Genomic DNA, 21,170 nt, shown 5'->3' with positions numbered 1-21,170 from the left:
CAATTCCCCTTCAGTGGAGCTACGGCTTCCTTCAAAGAGATACACAACGACGTATTTGCCACATACACATACAGCGACGTATTTCTTACTGGAGCTGGACACGAATGCCCAGGAAAAAGCACAACCTCCGATCCAAAAGCGCAATTCAGATAAGAAATTGAGCATAAAGAAACCATTCTCCTGAGGTCTCACGTCCTAACATGGAGTTATTGCGCGAATATTCTCTCCATATCATCCGTTACCGAAGTTGACCGAGCACAGAATAAATTACTTCTTCTTATCTCGACTGGGCTCCATGCGGGATCTGCAAAAAGTTCTGTTCTCCAATGAACACCGGATGAGAAACGAGACATTGAATCAAGTAAAAATAGCTTCGCGAGCTTCACGGTGCGGGCTAATGGTGAAATATGGATTTGTATGGTATGAGAGAATGGTGTGAAAAACTGTACGTTCACTTTCAGTAATTTTACTTTCTTGAAATATCCATGATGTACACCCTTCAGTAATATTTCAGCAATCATTCAATTATTTTTGCAACCATCGATGCAAACAACGTCAAACCTTGAGAGGAGCTTGTCGCCTTGTTGTTGGTTGACCAAGCAACGACCAAACCACTTGAAACAGTTTCACTCTTCAAACCACAGAACACAAATAATTCGTGCATTACACAGTCTTTGACTCGTACCTACATACAGGATGTATTTGAAGGTGAGGCTTTTTTTCAGCAGAAGGTAGAACTGGTCAAAATGAAGCGTTTCACCAAAAATCACCTATACAAAACTGTCAAAATGACAAAGTTGAAAAAAAAAATTGAGAATCATTACTGAAATAGATCCTAATACGACCCTAGACCGTTTGTTAGCTGAATTATCGGAAAGCAAAAAGAAAAAAACTTATATCCTGATTCGAACATGTGGTTTCGTTTAGGATATTGGCTCCTTCGATATTTACGTGGTAATGAAAATGGATTGCCGAATTGTTGTCATTATTTTTCAGTAACTTACACGATTTTATGAAATGACTCACTTCGATACCAACTGACAGAAGAGACTTAGGACACAAGTGTCAAAAAAAAAGAATATTATTCCAAATTCTCATCAATAAAATTCGTCTTAATTATTCACGAATTTTTCACAATGGGCATCACATGTTCGAACATTCCAATAATCGTCGTAAAAATGGGATGAAATGGGGAAACATCATAGCGCTTTTTCAACATAACTAACATAAGCACTTTCAAAAAACTGCCTTGATTTTCTAAATTTTTTTCACCTTAAATTGCACGATACAACAATTATGATTCTCTCAAAAGTAACCTGATGCATCTAATCCGATGAACTTGGTACTGAACCATTCAATGTCCAGCCATATGTTTATGTTTTGTTTCGTTTTTGCGATGCCGGAGTCACCTTCCACAGTCCCGTACTTGAATTTCAATGAAATTTTGTCGAACTTCTAGGGGTTAAATGACTTGTTTTGATGAGTTCTACCATCTGTCAAAGAAAAGCCTCACCTTTGAAAACACCCTGTATATTTTAACAGAAGATTTCCTGAGATCGATAGAAGCACATTTTTCCCTCACCATTTTTTCCAATTCTGCTCGGTTGAAAATAAGCAGCCTGCTGGAAATCCATTAAAAGAGAGTTTTCAGAATGCAGTTTCTCATGGATGTGATAAATTCTACCCAAATCATCCAGTTTCTTCATTATGACCATTAAATACAATAAAAATACCAGAAATGCAAAGAATCCAACTCTTAAGAGTAACTTCACCCTCCTGAAGATGCTATTGTGATGGCAAAACACGTGGCCTGGTTTAAAAGCTCTTATAAGTAAAAATGATCTAATCCGTTTCAATTATGGATAGGCCACATCAATTCAATATCTTGAGATTAAGTTGACAGCTCACTAATAGATATATATTATAATATTTGGCTGCCATTTAAACCCTGTACAACAAGAAAAGGTTGAAAAAAATATCCTTCGTCAGAAACACACAGACCAAGGATAAAGCAATCCATATAATCTGGGTAAAAATCAAATATTGCCAAAGTATAGGTAATGTCGAAGTATCTATTTAGCTTTCATTATTGGTTGCTTAGTTTACAATAATAAACTTTGAAAACTTTCAGGAATTATCTGTACCTAGTCCTATTTATTTTTCATAAAGAATGCGTCGTTCAATCGTTCATAAAATTCCTTGTATTCTCTATTTCGGAATGATCCACCGTATACATCAGCATCAGCGAAAGAAGTTTGAAAGACTTTTTCCATCGAGTTCTCTAAAACTGTATGAATCAAGTCTAGTTCATTAGAACGGGCCCTCAAAAAATGTTGCTGTCTCGATTGAGTCTCCTACAGAAAAGCACAATTTAATTGAAAAATTCTCGTATTTTATAAAAGAACGAATTTCAATTTGCATTGTCTTTTTTTAACAGTTGTTTCGCTACTAGACGTAATGGAACAGAAGAAAGCGAACTGTACCAAGAATTCAGCAGAAAAAAAGGGTTGAAGAATGTCTGAGAATAATCTGCAGACGTTGATATACAGGGTGTTTCTAAATTGATGCGAAATAATTTGAAGAGTGTTTTTTCTGCCAAAATCAAGAGGGGTCTTTCATATAACTTTTTGTTCAAAGGGCTGTAACTTGGAGGGAGTTTCGAAAAAAAAAGTTGTATGAAAGACCCCCCTTATATTCGGAAACAACCTGTATAAGGGGGTTATGATCAAATTATAAGTTGGTAGTTTGATATGTAATATGGGATGTGGCTTTCAAGTTCGAAAAATAATTGGATCTATTCAAACAACATATCACACAAGTGAGCATTTAATCGACTTCTGTAACTTGAAAACTACCTTGAAATAGCTTTAAACTACATAATATACAGATTTATATCTGTAAAAAAAATGACCGTTGCTCGTTTGCTCGCTTAGGCGTGATGAAAGATGAAAGCACAAACCAACAAACTTCCATAATTAGATATAATGTAATAAATTCGATAGCCTCCCAGTGAGTTTTCGGAGGAAGGAACCTTTTCGGAACAACTACTTATTTTTTAAAAGCTTCCTGTCGATTTAAAGCAATAAAAATGATTATTTTCACTCAGTCCATTCTTGGGAATTGTCCAAAATTCTTTATCGTAATCATAAAACGTTATTGATTAACTATTAAAAGGAAGTTTATACAAAGGTTATTGTATTCAATTATCCAAAATATTTCAAAATATTCCAATAAGATCCATTATTTTAACGGATGTTATTATCTTTTCGAATCGCTCTAGAATTATTTTCGTATTATCGTTTTAAATAACATTGAATTTATATGTACTCGATATGAATGCATTATGATTCGTGAAAATGAAAAATTAAAAACTCTTCAAGGTTTGGTCAAAAATTGGAAAATACATACACTCACCTACATATTTACAAAAAAACTCTCATACGTATATAGTATCAATGAGTTCTTCATTCTGATATAAGTATAGACCATGGTTCTTTTCAAATTTGAATGGAAATTAAGCCCACTATATCTGAAATGTCAAAATCTTTTGGCACGTTTATTAACGCATACTATGCGTTTAAAACGAATAATAAATTCACACATCACGATTGAAATTATTTTATTTGCCTATTAATTTGCATATGCATTAACATTTATAATAAGGTAAGCCTTATAAGTAATAAGTTTGAACTATGAAACCCGAATATGCCAGAGGGAGCAATCCTTTAGCATTGTCAATTCCTTCGAATTTTCATTTTTCACAACATTCAAAGTCATCAATGAACATATGATAAACTAGAAACTGGTTGGGTGAATGATTATCACATTGCTGTTTTTTTTTAGCATTATTCAGCGGTCAATCATTTTCAGGCCTCTTCAAAGTTAAATACTTGAATTAAATGCCTATAGCTCTTCGAGACTTGGGGCCAGTTGGTTGCAGACTGCTGGGGACCCCATTGTTTATGTATTATTGATATAATGGAAACGGGTGATTCTCTTCATCTTCACGGAAGTAAGCATTGGCGTTCGTCCTATTTTTTTGTTTACATCGATTTCAAGAGTATCCTCGAGCATTTCAAGCTATGCACTTTAGAATCAATAGATGAATTTTCAAATATTGTTCGGTATAATTCGATTCCTGCTGCAGGGTCAAATAAATAAACAAAAATTTCTCAAATGAAATTCTCAAATTGGCTATATATAATAATTTTATAAATATAAACAGATTACAAGGATTAAGAATTCAGGGTCATATTTCACCACTTATAGCTTCACTATAGAATGATCGGAATCAGTTTTGATATAGGAGCTACTTATACCAGAAGGGTTAAATGAATGACTGTTGTATTCGAAAATTTGACTTTTAAAAGAGTCTTCCAGTTCGAGTCCTAGTCCAAATCGCCAGAATTATCAGCCATGAACCAATCATCAGTATCAATGTATAAAAAATTTCAAAAAAACTAAACAAAAATTCAGCTCTTAGGAAACGGAATAAAAAATTTGGACACCTTGGGTTTTTTAACTTTTCCGCAAGTTATTCTTGTTATGTGATTTTTCAATCGGATACATGGAATTTGCTACGATGTGTTTTCAAGACTTCCAAGGTTGGAAATTATTTTTTTCAGTCGTATCCATTGAAAAATCGAGCAATTTTTTGGAGCTTTTATATTTTTATTACCTATTGAAAATTGTAGGTTATGTCTATTTTCAGAAATGCACTGCAAAGTGTTTTCTGATGAGAAGGTAGATAGGTATACTGTCCTCAAAATAAAGGTGAAATCTCTGTAAAAACTATGTTTCAAAAATACTTCAATGTACGGAAGCAGGAACATACAAAATGTAATATTTTTAGTGTGCTAAGCACCAATGTTCTTTCCATAGACTAAACCTATGTCTATGGTTCTTTCTCATTTTTTTTTCTATGCCATACGAAACACATTGCCAACACTTTTCGTAGAAGGTTCAAGTACAACTTTGAATGAAAAAAATCTTTACTCATTTATTTCATCAAGGTGCAAGACTAAAATTTTTATTGGAGTTTAGAAAACTCTGACATCAGAAAATTTTGCTTGCTCGATGCTTTATCAAATTCATTAACATTGATGATCCCTACAAAACAGTAAATGTCCAAGATATTTATTTGGTGCGTTTCTTTATACTCACTGTGTATAGTGACTTTTTGAATATATTTTCGAATTCTACTATCATCTGACAAAAAGTTTCTGATATTCGGATTTCCTTTCATTTGCTTGTCTTAACATTCAAAAGAATTTCGGTACAGGTGTTCTTATCGCTACCCGTAACTAGTTACTGAGTTTCAATTCAAGTGGATAGGTATTTTTTCAAATATTGAAAAATTTCAGATGCCTTTTTTTCCCGTAAAAAATCCATACACTCATACCCATTTGCCCCAAAAACCACGCCCCTGCTAACAATGCAAACGGGAAGAATAGAAATCCTTCGTCTCTGAGAGGTTTACTTTTTCTTTTATTCCGTTTTATTTTAAGTAGTGCGAGCGGTACGACATGTTTGTATTGAGGGTAACAGATAGCTTTTCTTTGACATATTTCACGCATAAAGAGAGGCTCCAGTTGTTTCGAAAATAAACAAATCGATAAGTGAGTGTTAACAGTTTCAGTTACAACAGGAACTGCCCCTTCGTTTAAAACATCATGAAAATACATATTTTCTCTGATTTATTTACTTACCGGCGATACACGGTGGTCGAAAAATTATTGCTCCAATTGGCGTTAATGAGAAAGTAAACTCAATCTTTGTGAAGTGGGAATAGCGGATTATTCTTTTATTGCCGAGTTCACTGCTCGTGAATTAGGGGGAGTTCATACAGCACTGGATTGCCATTAGGGGAATCAAATTTTTTTCCTTGCTTCATTCAATTTGCTGTATAAATCCACCTTGAATTGATGAAAAATGCTATCCGTCAGCGGTTTCGTGAATTTAGCTGCGATCAACAGATACTAAAGGTTTGAAATAAATTATGAAAAAATCATATTTGATCCGGATCATTGAAATATGTGTACAAAAGCCAATTTTTTAACTCAGGGATGCAAGAAAAAACTCAAGAAAATAAAATGAATTCAATTGAAAAATTGATTAGTCTCACTGGAAGCAAATGAACATTTACTCACAGGTGGGTACCTCTATGGATGCTGTTCTTCAAATAAACTATGCAGCAGGACAGATAAAAATTGATTAGGTTTGACTAGTTTAGTTTTAACTTCGACATTACTTTGGTGATGTTGGATTTTCACCCTGAGATGCAAAGCATTATCCTTGGTCTGTATGCCACTAGCGCGTGGTGTATTTTACTCAATCTCTTCTTGTTGTACAGGGTGTGAATGTAAGACAGTCAAAATTCTGTTTGGGCCAAGAATTCGGGAATAGTAGAGGGTTGAACGAAAAGTAGTATTCGACTGATAAAAAAGTTGAATATGCTCAAAATCCTGTTAAGTACCTACATAATATTAGGATGGGGTTCATTATTTTTTAGGAAGATATCTGTAAGTAGTTATAGATATCTTGTAGAGAAATTTCAATTTTTTGCTCGTTGACATTTTGCACTGAAAAAATACTTTTGCTGTTTTTTGATCCCAACTTTTTGAGAATTTTTCGAAGGTAAATTTTCGAATCGCGTATCTCCCAGAAAAATCATTTTAGATCTCAAGGTGACACATATTCTGAAAGAGCAATTCTTTTTGTAATAAATCTCGAAATATCATGGTTCTCGGTGTAACCGTCCCGTCTTGACGAATTTTCAACTGACCCCATCTTTTTGGGAATTTTTGAAAGACAAATTTCGACACGCTTATCTTCCAGAAAAATCATCGTAGAGCTTAATGTGATACACCTTCTCAAAGTGCAACTCTTTCGTTTGGTTTTGACGAATTTTTAAGTTACCCCATCCCTTTCGGGATTTCAACACGCATATCTTCAGAAAAAATCATCGTAGATCTAAATGTGATACATATTCTGAAAGAGTAAGTACTCTAATAATAAATCTGGAAATTTCATCGAGCTTGATGCAGAGGCGATTCCAGGAGTGATGTTGGGGTGGGGATATAATTTTATATTTGAAATTCTGTAAGGTATTTGTGGATATAAAATGTTGATATAAAATACAAAGTATATCTTTATAATCATAAGAAACGCTATATTTTTTTGCAGAAAACCATGGGCGCCCGCAGAAATTTTTCTCAGGGGGGGCAAAATATCATCTACGGCTAGTTTTATTGGGAGAAAAATTACTCTAACGGTGACTATCGAAAAATTTCCAAAAAGATGGAATCAATTGAACGATTGTCAAGACCGAACGGCTGCATCGAGCTTCATAAAATTTTCAGATTTTCAACTAGAAGAGTTGCTCTTTCGGAATATGTATCACATTTCCATTTACGGTTATTCTTATCGAGAGAAAAACGACTCTAACGGTGACTATCGAAAAATTTCCAAAAAGATGGAATCAATTAAATGATCGTCAAGACCGAACGGTTGCATCGAGCTCCATAAATTCTTCAATGTTATACATATGGCGACCTTAGATGCGAAAGATTCAATATCTAGTAATTTTGAATTCTTGGGCAAAATATTGAACAAAGAAAAAACGTTTCATGTTCTTTTGAGAATCTCGATTCATGGGCTTGAATCAGATGATATAAATATTGGATGAATATAGATTTTTTGAAGTAATCTTCAACTATGAAGATGCTTCATAATTAGATCTGTAGATTTGTCTACCGCAAATTTGTGGTTTTCCAATCTCTATATTGAGACTCTGAGCAATAGATGATGCTTTGGAAAAAATTTCTGTGAAGCATGCATCATCGGAACGATGTTTTCCACATATATCTATAATTAAATTTATGTGACGTTGAACATCTACAAAATTGATAAAAACACCTTGTAGTGTATTTTTTATTGGTTCCAATATATTTGAATATTTACTTGCTATCGTTAAATAAACCACAAAAGTGAAAGAGTTTATTGCAGCCCATAACTGAGCAGCTCTTTTTGTTGTTGAAGAATTCATTGAAATTTCTTTTTGAATATAGTTTCAAAGTTTTCAGCGAAAACTCGCAAAGATTTATATCTAGCTGACCAATGAGTTTCATAAAACAAAGGATAATATTGAAGATGTTGTGCTGAAAAACAATAAGGCGATCAGAATCTCTCTGCGGGCGCCCATGCAGAAAACTACTTTGAAACATATTCTAAATTGAAGGGAAAATTAAAATCATTTTTCGATATTCGAAAAAATATTTCTCAAGTTCTCAAAGGGGGTTGCATAGTTCTCATGGCATACACTGAGCATGTCCTCACTGGAAATGCCCTTGGGCTGAAAATCGGAAATAATTATTATTATTAAAAAGAAGCTTATGCTTGGGTGCCACGTGCCACACCAATTGTCACAAAAATTATTATTCATCCAATTCATATTTGCGAAGCCAGTTCTCTGCGAATCACATATAGGTCATAAAATGTTTGCAGGTGATACTCTTAATGAAATATCGTAGTACAAACATCTCCAGTACAGCAGTAGACCTTTTAGTTTGGCTAACCATTTGCTGGAATCAGGTCACAATATTGATGAGAAGGACAGCACGTGAATCCCCTACATCTTTGTTCTAATAGCCCCAAATTCAATTTGTTACTCGAAATTCACGAATTAATTAATTCACCCTCATACACCTGTACCCACGACTAAGTTGAGTTTGATTGTTTAAATTTGTTCAGGCTTTCATTTAGCCGCCTCGACCACTTTATCACGTGTCTGTCCTTTAATTTTAGTGATTGTGTTTTTAGATTTCCACATTCTGTATTTCATGATCCAGTGATTCTACAAGGATTTTCTCTTTTGTCTCTTTTGTATTGGTTTCATGTATAGTAGGAATGACAAAGATATCCAGATCTGAAACCAAGGAATCGAGGAAGTCAACAAATCTGCAAAGGGACCGGATAAGCCTCTGTGACCCCAATATCACAACTTCCCTTACTGAAGTTGTACTTTGTACTTCAACATCAAAGCGGAATTGAGCTTAGAAAGTGAAATTTGCTGAAGTCAGTAAATTTCGTATATGTTTGAGAAAATAATTCTCCTGTTTTTTCAATTAGATAGTAATCATTTCGAATGAGCAAACTTGTTTTATGAAAAACGTAAGCAGAGCATTGTGGAATTTGAAACAGTATATTAGAATGGGTATTCCATAAAATCAATTATTCTAATTAAATGATGTATTCAATGATTTTAATTCATAGTCGCCTACAAATCATATATTATATTCTTTATTGATATTCGATACGAACATACTTTATCCCTTTGGAAAGGGAAAATTGTTTCATTCGAAAATAAGTATGTGAATTTTCACGATTGTATTACAGAACATGATTTTGTAAGGGACACATATTTTTACAATTTGTCGATTCCTTCGTTGAAATATTCCTTAACCTGTAAAAGGTTATATAAGTATTGGATACTTATTTACTAACAAATCATTTTCATTCAACTGCTTCCTGGCTAATGTTTCTAATTCAGAATAAATGGCGAAAGTTCCAATCAGGAAATCCAATTTGATGGATGCGCTCATATCATATGTGTTTTTCCTTGTATGTTCAGAACGTTTAGATAAAACACAAATTCTGGTCTCGAATATTCTCTTCATTGACTTCATAATGGACATTTTCATAGACATAAATAGTTTATTCAGTCCTCACAATACAACTTGTCCAACAATAACCTTATCAGGTTTATTCACGGTCATATAAAATACCATAGAAACGAAACTGAAAAGAGAACAAATTACGATTATATTGAACATATATTTGAACCAAAACTCTTCTTCAACGTACTCCAAATCTCCATACCACCATACTAAACACATTACGAAATTCTCGAGATAAACCAAAGTGAAGAAACCGTAGTATATGAATTTAGCCTTTTTAAATTTGATCTTGAATTCGATGATGCAAAAAAGGTAGATGTAACATACAAAAAGGAAAAATAATACTTTAGATCTGGTAAAACTGTTGGATTTTGCGTCGTAGCAAAGAATGGCTAAGGTTAAGATAAAATGAGATACAAGGATGTATAGGACTTGTACTGGATAAAAATATTGGAATGCTAGGATTGCCAAGATTCTTGCCAGGAGAAACGCTGACCACCAACAAAACGAAATGAGTTTTCCTGCCAAGTCATCTTCAGGCAGCCCTTTGATGAAGAGTACTCTACGAATGTTGAAATCTGGCTGTGCAGAGGAAGTTGTTCCCTCAGAAATACTGGTTCTGACCCTGTATCGACTCATCCTTCTCAGTTGATGAATCATCGAAGGAACTCTTGAAGAATACGGAGGTAAATAAGTTCCTCTTATGTCTGGCTCCAAATACAGATCGCTGCTTCTTCTGTTAACAGGTCTCTCATACAAATCTTCCTCTATCTTATTGTCTGAGACATCCGATATACCCTTCGTACTTCTTGCTATCAAATTTGCTTTCAGTTTTGGTTTTTTACGTAAAATAACTTCGCTTAGATTCGGATCTTTCTGGTATTTATTAGATTTATACCATGGATACTGAGCACCAGCTAGCTTCTGTGTTTTGAATCTTTGGTAATAGGTTACGGTTATTGCCAACTTCGTTAGGTTGAATATTATACTCATGAATTGAGAATGGGCTGAAAAACTAAATATTAGAAAAAATTTATTCAAATGGAACAATTTAAAAATAACTCTGTATTATCATTTCTAACGAAAGAGAGATAACGCCTATAACACTGAGGCGATGACGGATGAATACGATAAAAAAAATTGATTTAGACGCATACACCATATTAGAGGGTGGTAAGTAAGTCTTTTAACACTTCCTCCAAAAAATATAAGCAGAGTCAGTGTAATTCAATTGGGGGTTAATACTCAACGGATTTACTAATGGATAAGTAAAACTACTCAAGAAATGATTGGCCACTCTCTCTGCTATTCAACGACAGACGAGAGGTGAAGCCAAAAGCCAAGCCAAATCCGTTCATATAGATGCTGCTATCACTTGTGGGTAGAATATCATAAGTTCAAAAAGTAGTCTGAATCGGTTTCGATTAATAAAACAAACAGTCATCGGTAACCTAGGAAAAATATCGTTTAGTTCGTCATATTTTAGGATCTATTTTCTATTTATGCATCATCTTCACTATCAAACTTTATCATTGTCATTTTCTTAGTGATGAAATCAAGTGCTTTTCTCCAGGAGCATCTATGGAACGTTAAACATTGAAACAACGACTGAGGCTATTCTGACATATCTGTGATGAGAATCATGAATAAATAGACCCTTACTTGAATAATGCAGAATTCAAATTGGAAAATTCTTCAGTCTATCTACCTGTTTGTTTATCTGTAGTGTGAGAATGTCGCATCAGCAGATATAACTGGAAAAGAATCTGAGGCAGAGAATGTAGAAATGCTTGTAGAAACATGTAGAGTTCGATTGTTCTTGGTGTTGTGGCATTTTGGATAGCCAATTGTTTCGATTCCTCATCTTCTGATCTATAAGCTTCTATCGACCAGAATATCCTTTCTGCGAATCTAAAAAAATTTATGAAACATTACTTCTGTTCCAACCCAACTGTATTGAAGTTCCACTCTATATACAGAGAGTGTAAAGGAATATAAAAAATTTAAGGGTGATGGCTAATTGTCAAAAAATATAGTGTGTGTGTCTTTCATATAATTTTTTTAAGCAGCCCCCTAAAGTTGACATCTCAAAAGCAATTTTTTGTCTTGAAAAGTAGAAAACTGGCAGAAATGATATTGATCAGACCAAAAAAAATTTTGGTATTAATTGTTCCCATATATATGTCGGCATGATATCCGCCTACTAGGCATTATTCATTGAAAATTAATCAGGTAAACTATAAAAAATTTTCAATGGTATATACGAATAAGGAAAAGAGTTTCCTGCGAAACAAATTTTAGGTGTGGCTTTTGTACTCCTTGGAGAACACCACTAATTTTTTTATTGCTTGCTCGATCCCATAGAAGTTCTCCTCATTTTTATTTTTGAAAGTGTTCTGGTTCTGAGAAAAAAATTGAAAATTGCTCTTCATACAGATGCCATCTTCAGAGATCTGTATCTTAGGGTCCGCTCAAAACAAAATTATATGAAGACTCACACTCTTTTTTGAAGAGGAATAACCCCTATATTCATTTACACCCTGCCTATAGTAAAAAATTTGGTGTTTACCTCATACATATATTCTATAGATAGGTACTATATGAACATAAAAGAAAGAGCATTGTTATTTGATATTTCCAAGTACTCACCTCCACAAACTACTTATGGGGAAAAAGAAATGTTGAGCAGTTTTTTGACAAAGCCAAAGAAGATTCTTTTTACCGCCAAATTTTCTCTCGGGCCACAATTCTGAGCACGAAAGAATAGTAATGTTGCTTACAACGGCTGGAAGGTACATTATCGCCAACGACCACCATGCCAAAGTCTTATGCCAATTGGCGAAATGTCTATGAACAAGCCCAACTTCTGATGAGAATAGAAAAATATACAGGATGCAAGCACCTATAGATGGAACCAAATAATTCACTAAAACTTCTTGCTTTGTAGTCAGGGGATATCCCAATAGTTTTTTTGGTTTGACATCTTGAGTTTGGAAAGACATGTATATGAACTATAACTAGGGCCTCATTCAATTTCTGATACCCTCACAAATTCACTATTTATGCATTCCTATAACATCACATTTCTTCGAGAGTTGATTTTGAAACGATATATTCACAACACAAAATATGTGGAATAGGTGTGATTTTATCTTATCTCTACATTGCCTGAATCATTTCACATATCTGATATTCATATATTTCTACATGCCTGGTTATCAGTGAGCCATGCATTCATATCGAACGTTACTAGAAAAGTAAAAATTCGAATGATCTCTCTAGTTATCATGCAAAGAAAACCGTTGGATAGTTACTCAAAACTGAGCTTCACCATCAGTAGGTTTCTTTTTTTTTTTAATAAAATCGTAATCAACCTAAACCCCACATTTTCAGATAATATAACAAAACCGATCTCCACACTCCTGATAATACTATCGGACATGTCCATATATACACAGTGAACTCACAAAGTTCTTTTAGAGTTCACTGTATACAAAATGCTCTGTTAGTCTGTTGTAGCGAGCACAGTTTTGTCAAAATTGCATAATATATGAAAGTATACCTAGTCCAAGATGAAAAATTCACGAAGTGAAACCATTAATACTCAATGGTAAAACTGAAAACGATGAGATATATACTATCCCACAGCAGCAATTCAGAATAAGAAAAGCTATTACCAGAAACAAAAAACCTATCACAATAGCTTTTCTTTCGAGTCTCTCAGTTTCTAGAAAAATGAAATTTTGATATATTCACTAAATATGGCATTTCACAACTTCGTCGCAATGAAAATGTCTTGAATTTTCAAATAAACTGCTCCACATGAGTTAGGGATATTGACTTAAATTGCAGAAAAATATAGTTAAGATTTTTGTGATGAAAATTCATATTAATATGATTTCAAGTTGCAAATTAATTTTAGCCTGTAGGTCTGCAGCGTATACAGGGCGGTTAAGAAAAATCGAGAATAATAACGAATTCAAGCATTTTAAGACAATACAAGGTACGGCCTCCGCGGGCATCAATAACAGCTTGACATCTTCTTTGCATACTACACACGAGGTTGTTGAACATTTCTTGAGGAATTTGGTTCCATAAACGGGGCAGAAGCTCTCTCAGATCATTTCTGGGGTAGGTTGATGATTATCTAATCTTCTTTGGAGCATATCCCATGGATGTTCTATGCAATTCAAAGCTGGTGAGTGCGGAGGCATTGCTAAATGCATTCTCAACTATGGCTGCACGGTGCGGTCTAGCGTTATCGTCTAGAAATTGAAAAGTTTCACCAATAGCAGCGTGAAAATTTGGCACAACATTGTCAATGACATGCTCCCTATAGTGTAAGGCGGTCCATATCTGGATTCATCAGTGAAAAGGACACTACGCCATTCATCGTTCCAATTGATATGTTGCCATGCCCATTCCAATCTTTGACGCTTATGGTCACGTGTTAATGGAACTCCTCTTAATGAACGTCTAGAACCTAGATTCACCTCTCTCAAACGTCGTCTGATGGTTTCAATGGAAACTTGAACCCCATCTGCATTTTGAGGAGTATTCCGTAGCATTCTACACGTAGATGTAGGGTTTCTTCTCGCCGAAACGTTGATGAAACAATCCTGAGCAGGTGTTGTTTTCCGTCGCCCACCAAGCCTTGGTCTTTCCAACACGGAACCTGTCTCCCTGAACCTATTGCAAAGTCGAGATATCACACTTTGGCTGACTTGAAGCCTTTCCGCTACAACAATCTGAGATAGGACACCCTGTAGCATTCCGATAGCCCTATTAGCCTCAGCGTTTGTTAATTTACTACTTGGCATTTTCAGAAAACTCGTTTCAAATCGAAGCCGTTGATAAACTGACTTCATTTCAAAATAAGAACATTCATGAAGCATATTCAAAGAACCAAACTTCAGAAGAAAGGCGACCAGATTGCAAATGTCTCATACTGATTTTTATTGGATCGACTCAAGTTGTTATTGAGTTTTAAATGATTTTACAGCGATTTCCTCGAAGATTACATACTTTTGAGAACGATTGAATACGATATCCCTAACTTTTGTGGAGCAGTTTAATTCAAACCGTTTTTAACCAGTTAGAAAACGCTGGTATTCTCTGTCACGAAATCCCTGCAATGAAAATTTGTATTCAGATGACAGTTTCACCTTACTTGCGTCCTTGTTGGGAATAAAATTTGGTGTACAATAATTGAATTTGTCAGTTGAAGAACAGTCGAAAAATGGCCATTTCTAGCATTTGTGTCATTTGATATTGTATTTTACGCTTTACGTTGCCTGTATTGAGAATCTTCAACATCGGCAGCATTGCAGGTAACTTCGCAAGAAAAGATCGCTTGCACCTTGCACACAAATAGATCTTTCTTCAGAAGCACATATTAACGACTTGTTTCACATTAGGAAAAACAGGTTGAATAAAACAAAAATCAATACAAAACAATTTTCCATATATTTCATTACCTAATTTTAATACTCTTCAATACGAAGAAGAGATAGATGACAGAAACTCCAACAATAGAAACAGATGATGCATTTCATTCATCAAATACTTTATTTTTCTAAACCTAGGTGTTCTTATATTGGGGAATGTCAATAAATAAATTGTTTGAGATGTGAGTGACACGACGACTTTCATAAATATGTAGGTATGTACAAATGAGGCTTCAGTTTGAATCTTTTCTAGGCAGTGAATCGGTGTTACGCATCCTGACTGAGTAGATTGTCCATCCCCCTTCCTAAGTAAGAAATCGACTTTTTAGTTTGTTCAATCATCAAATCTGTTGTCCTGGAGAAATCTTGCACCTCTTTATCGAGCTTTGTTATAACCCACTCAATTGCCTCTCTTCCTTTACCAGCATTGTTCGATATCTTGTTCGTTAAGAGATCTTCCATGTAACTCGACAGAGGTACTCCTTTAACAGTAACTACAGCTTCTTGTTTCAGCAGAGTCTTTGAAGAATCTTCGGGGTGAGGTACATAATTAAGAGTTTCATTAACTGCTATGTGGCTGCAGAAAGTGAGGTTTATTGTCCTTAAGGTCATGGATCTTGAATTAGGGTTCACTTCACTTTCTTCACTAGCGTAGCATATATTGGCTGATCCAATTAACTGCAACAAAAAAAACTTATTATTTCAACATATAATAATAAGTTTTATGATGAAATCGTGAATCTTGGAGAACTTATGCAGAAAGAGGGTAAGTTAAGTAAGACAAGTCATTGGAGGAACATTAATGCCAAGGAAGACCCAATAATCAATTTCTTATCGTTAAAAACGATTAAGATGGAATTATTCAAAAACCAAGAAATTGGGGTTCCTATAAACGCCGATTTTGCACATGTTTGTTCAATCGTCACAGATTTCTGTCCAAGAAAAACGAATGTAGATTTTCACTTGAAACCAAGCAAAAACTTTGTTGCTAATGTTGCTACACCGCTCTTGTATAGCTAGCTATTGATCGATCAACGATTCGTTTTTATTTATTTTAGAATTCAGTAACTCAAGTTCTGAAAGTTCACTGCGACATCAAATGACGATAGTTGAAAGTTCATTATTGTTATATAGTTTCGAATCATTACTTATTGAATAAGATTCGAGTGATTCGATTCTGGCAACAGAACAATTGTCAAATGTTTGATCGATCGCCTAATTGTATTGTTACCTTGATGCACAGTGTGTTTCGAGTAAGTGTGTCGATGGATTTTGTGATTTATTCAGGCAAAATTAAAAAGTGATTTGATTGCATGTTTCATGAGCTATCTAAATATGCTAAAGGAAAAATAATCAAATAATGTTTTTCGGAGGTTGAAACGAAAAAAATGTAAGAAAAAGCATCAATTTACGTAGGTACAGGCTGTTCTGAATTCGATGACCATTGAGGGAATCTAGGCAAACAGTAGCCTCCTACGATGTTTCAAGTTTGAATTGTTTGCAAAAATTGTGATTTTGACCATTTCTAAAAGTTCACATGTAAACTCCATTTTTGATCATAACTCTAAAACGAAGCATCGTTCATCGTACAGCTAGGCCTAAGCCTAAGATTTGATAATTTCGAAAGTATTCACATCTCTATAATACATTTTCGACCATATTTTTTTATGCCAATTGCTGAACACTCGGTGAACGGAAAAAGGAGTTATCTTCACCCATCTGAAGATGCTTTTGTGATAGCGAACACGTGTTGTGGCTTAACAACTCATGCTAGAGAAAATCATACACATAATTCTGTTTTTAGTTCAATTATGGATTTTTATCAAGTATCTTCCACATCGATTCAATATTTGAACTGCGTGTGTTGATGTTCCAGAATGAAAAATAATTGAAAAGAGGGCCTCGTTTGATATCCTAAATCTCGGCAGGTGGCATTGAAGTAAATGTAAACATGACCGTGATCTCGAAAACGAACATGACCACGTTTCGTTCGTTTGTTTTCCTTTTGAAACAAGTGTGCTAAACTGAGTGAAAATTGAATTTAATGAAAAAAAAAACGGTTTTTCTCAATTTTGATAGCGAAAATTTTTCAACTGATCCGGAAAAAAGATTTTGATATTTGAAAGATAAATCTCAATATTCTGAGTCTGTCCTGATGATATCGGAACTGCAATCCATCTTGTATCTCCGAAACTGGCCTTAGGGTACAAAAGAAGCAACTTTTCTGAAAGGACTAGAGGTCCTGCACTCACTTCTTGGCTATGGTCAACCGCTCGTGAAAGAACCGTATGTATTGATAGTTGCGGCGACACAATCTCAATCCTACATATTTCCTATTCCAAAGATAACTTTTCCGGGAACAGATAAAATTTTCAGCTTCCATTGTCCGATTGTCCTCGCGAAATTGTAACACGCTGAATGTTGGCGGCGAATGCATCCAAAATTAGTCTTATTGTCAGCTGTTGGTGGCGTCACCCACGGGCAAAATTTATGTAACGACGCGTGTGCCCCAATCTTATTTTCATTTCATCGATTCACGCTGTTGAATTCTCCGTATTCAAGGTTGTAAGTGTTTTTCGTTCGGTAAATTGGAGCCTTAATTGATAGATGTGGAGCTTACGATAAAAATAAAAATGTAGAAAAAACGTTGCACATTACACAGAATATTCGAAATTATTCCCCTCCCAAACTTGTCTCTGCATTTTCCAGAAAAACTCATACATACTCTATCTATAGGTATCCGGTTGGACTCTTTTATGTAGGCCACACGGTATATCTCGTAATAGGAGATTCAAAGTAGTCTCATCGTTGTCAAAAACTCTCATTTAACTTCGTTACAAATTTCAATCTGCCCAAATTCGAGTACATACCTGAACGACAGGTGGATTTTTTCGTAATTCTGCTTGTAAATTCTCCAACTGACGGAATTAGGTTTGTTACGAATCATTTTTTCGTGTTCAATTCTAAAGATCCATTACTTAATGGGAATGTTAGCCCGAAATAGAAAACCACCACGATGTTGGTTTCAATGCGGTAATTTTCGCTCTCATTTAATCAATTTCATACACGACTCGGAAAATGAGGGGCGTGTTTTGTTTGCGAACATTTCCAGAATATTTCCAACAGGTTTTCCCCCAAGTGAACCTCTTATAGCTCAACGGACGATACAAACATTCGATAATGGAGAAATTGAATAAGCTGGTTTCTCCCATTAAAGAGAATTATAGGAATGATATTCTTACCTAAGACATCGAAGTTCGATTTGGAACTATGACAACGGGATCGATGTGACCCTCGAAGAAATCATTATTTTTCTTCTAGAATTTCCAGCGTAAAATGAATTTTCACGAATATCAACATAAATTTTCCAACTTGGTGATAAGAAATGAATGATAGCATCGATGTTTTTTTAGGGAAATATGAAACAGATTAATAATAAATACAGCGTAAATAAAAGTTGTATATTAGATATGAACATGAGTTGAACCAATGCAAAAACAACACAACAAGTTTGCAAGACAGAACAGGCAGATGAGATTTAAATGGAACGATAAATCTGATAACATGATAACATATCAATGAGTCATTGATAGGATAGTATGTATAAACGGATAAGTCTACTTCCGAAAAAGTATCTTTTTCAGAGAACGACCAAATTTCCAAAACGTAAAATTCAAGCAATTCGTCTACCCAAATTCTCTAATTGTAAGTGTTTTAGATGTTCTGATACGGTTTACGTTTTTTTCTGTCCTAAGTGGAAAGACCATAGGTCGAGTATTCAGTCGTACATGCAATGATTCTCGAGGAAGGATCAATGTGAGATCGAAGAGTATCAACTCTTCAGATATGGGGTTAGTTCTGCAGAAATAATAGACAGAATTTCTGAAATGTCAAAATCGCAATCACAAATTCTGAATGAGATTCATCATTCGTTTGTTAAAAAAAAGGAAGATAATATTTCAATAATCGTGGCAAAGGCTTGAAATTTGAAACACAAAATTGAATACTGTCTACGAATTGGTTCATTCAAATTTCCCGCGCTCTCAGAGCGCGTACAGAATTCCAAAAATTAGGTAATCTGATAATCAGAACTATAATCTGTAGAATAAAGTTTAGTTCTCACACCTGTAGTAGATCAAACTAGCAGAAAGATTAAACGAGTTTGAACGGAAAAATCTCAACAAATTCTCTTGGGAGCCGAAACCGGTAAATCTAAAATCAATAATAGATGAGCTCTAGCTAAATTCACTACACAAAAGGTCGAAAAATCTGTCTTTTTTCGATGGAAGTTAGAGGAGTTTGATTAAGTTAACATATTATTTTTTTCCGAGAAGAAATAAAATGGAAAAATACTAATAGATATTAAGAATTAGCCAGGACTTAGTTCTCCTTGAACGTAATTATGAACGCAAATCACAAGTTACATTTCTAAAATGTGCGAAGGTTACACGAGTATGAAGAAATATTTTCATAGTTACTCACAGCTTGAGCCCATCTAGGGAAATACCATTTGGAGCTGACTAATCTATGGGAATGCAAGACACCATCCACAACTTTTCTGTCTATTACATCTGTACCAATGACTGCTGGATTATGAGGATTAGGATATTTCCTCCAAGCAGCTATAGCTACAGTCTCCCAGGAATGACTACAAATAAAATTCAACAGGATATTTGTAAGCCTTATGAAAAATCATTCACTTACTTGAACGTATATTCGCTAGTCCAAATCCTCATTTTTTTTTGACGATTTTTTAAAATTATTCCGGAGCGAGTGACCACACCAAACAACGTCGTCGAGTTCACTGTCAAAATGTGACACATGTGACAGATAGACGACCGTGCGGAACACAGAACACCGGAAGTTGAACCACTGACGTATGCGGTAATTCAAAGTCCAATGGGCTTACCAGAGTTCTATTCTAATCTCAGAACCATTTACAAATATATAATATATATTCGTATTATCCGAATCGGATCCTTTTGCAAATTTGAAAGAAGCAGAAAAGGTTTCATTGAACATCTTCAATTTGACGCGTATAATTAATTATATAGGAGAAATATTAAGTATTGCCAGTTCTCTGAGCTGTTCACCTTGTGAATTAATCTTGCTCATAAACTGCTTAGAAAAAACTCTGATTTCACTTTCTCCCGAGTCTCAATCTACGTATTTACTTTTGTAAGATGAATTAGGAAAGATCTGCGATCTCTAATATAAAAGCATTTTATTATTGCACCATTAATTGAAATAAGTAATACGAAGTGATATAAACAATACATCATCTTTACACAAAAAAATACATTTCTACGACTCAACATCAATTCAATTTCTGGAAAAAAGAAAACGTTGACTCAATGCTGAAAAGAATAAATGAGATGCTTGAATTACATTTTAATGGAAAATAAAGAAAACGTTGACTCAATGCTGAAAAGAATAAATGAGATGCTTGAATTACATTTTAATGGAAAATAAAGAAAGCGCATCCACCATTCGAAGGAATAAAATTAGTATCAATGATTACACAAATCATTTCAGAACGTAATCTGAGAAAGCCTTAATTAAAATCAAAATCAAAAACCTGAGCTTTAGGACCTATGAGTTTTAATTTCCAGCTAAATATGAATTCTTATTATTCAATTTTTCTTCGAGTCAATGCCGTGAATAGGGAAAATTCCAAAACATACTTTATTGGAAAACAATCTACAGGTACTTATAAATCTTTCGCAGAAAATCAACATTTTTGTGAAAAATACAGTGACTCTAACTTCTCAAACTGTTTGATGATGATTTGATGAAGTCACTGTAATCTTCGAGTATTCAACATTGAGTAATACCCTTGTTTATAGACCTTATATATAAACAAAGTTATATAAACAAGGGTAATACTTGCTGTAACTCTAACTAGACAACTAGAGTAACCCTAACAAGTAACTGTAACTCTAATAATTCAGGTTCCGCCCTCTACAGTTGGTAATCGAAAAAATAGTGTGAAGGACTGTTGTATAAGACGTTATCTGTATATTGATTAACAGTTTTCTCTTTATTT

The 21,170-nt window shown here is 34.5% G+C and overlaps 2 protein-coding genes across 2 annotated transcripts; both read right to left on the bottom strand.

Annotated features, from left to right (window-relative positions):
* Positions 1-9,694: 9,694 nt before the first annotated feature.
* LOC123311049 lies at positions 9,695-12,838 on the bottom strand. The gene is made up of 3 exons (XM_044894806.1): positions 12,327-12,838; positions 11,386-11,588; positions 9,695-10,684 (listed from the first exon to the last, which is right to left on the bottom strand). Exons 1-3 carry the CDS (start codon positions 12,677-12,679, stop codon positions 9,726-9,728), a joined length of 1,515 nt encoding a protein of 504 aa, XP_044750741.1. The 5' UTR covers positions 12,680-12,838; the 3' UTR covers positions 9,695-9,725.
* A 2,286-nt stretch (positions 12,839-15,124) lies between these two features.
* On the bottom strand, positions 15,125-19,989 carry LOC123312078 (protein slowmo). The gene is made up of 3 exons (XM_044896297.1): positions 19,829-19,989; positions 19,607-19,772; positions 15,125-15,802 (listed from the first exon to the last, which is right to left on the bottom strand). Exons 1-3 carry the CDS (start codon positions 19,945-19,947, stop codon positions 15,392-15,394), a joined length of 696 nt encoding a protein of 231 aa, XP_044752232.1. The 5' UTR covers positions 19,948-19,989; the 3' UTR covers positions 15,125-15,391.
* Positions 19,990-21,170: the final 1,181 nt, after the last annotated feature.

The sequence above is a fragment of the Coccinella septempunctata genome, chromosome 4 (genome assembly GCF_907165205.1).
Source record: "Coccinella septempunctata chromosome 4, icCocSept1.1, whole genome shotgun sequence".
Taxonomy (NCBI): Eukaryota; Metazoa; Arthropoda; class Insecta; order Coleoptera; family Coccinellidae; genus Coccinella; species Coccinella septempunctata.
Note: the sequence above shows the minus strand (reverse complement) of the source record. Positions and strands in the feature narration are given on the sequence as shown.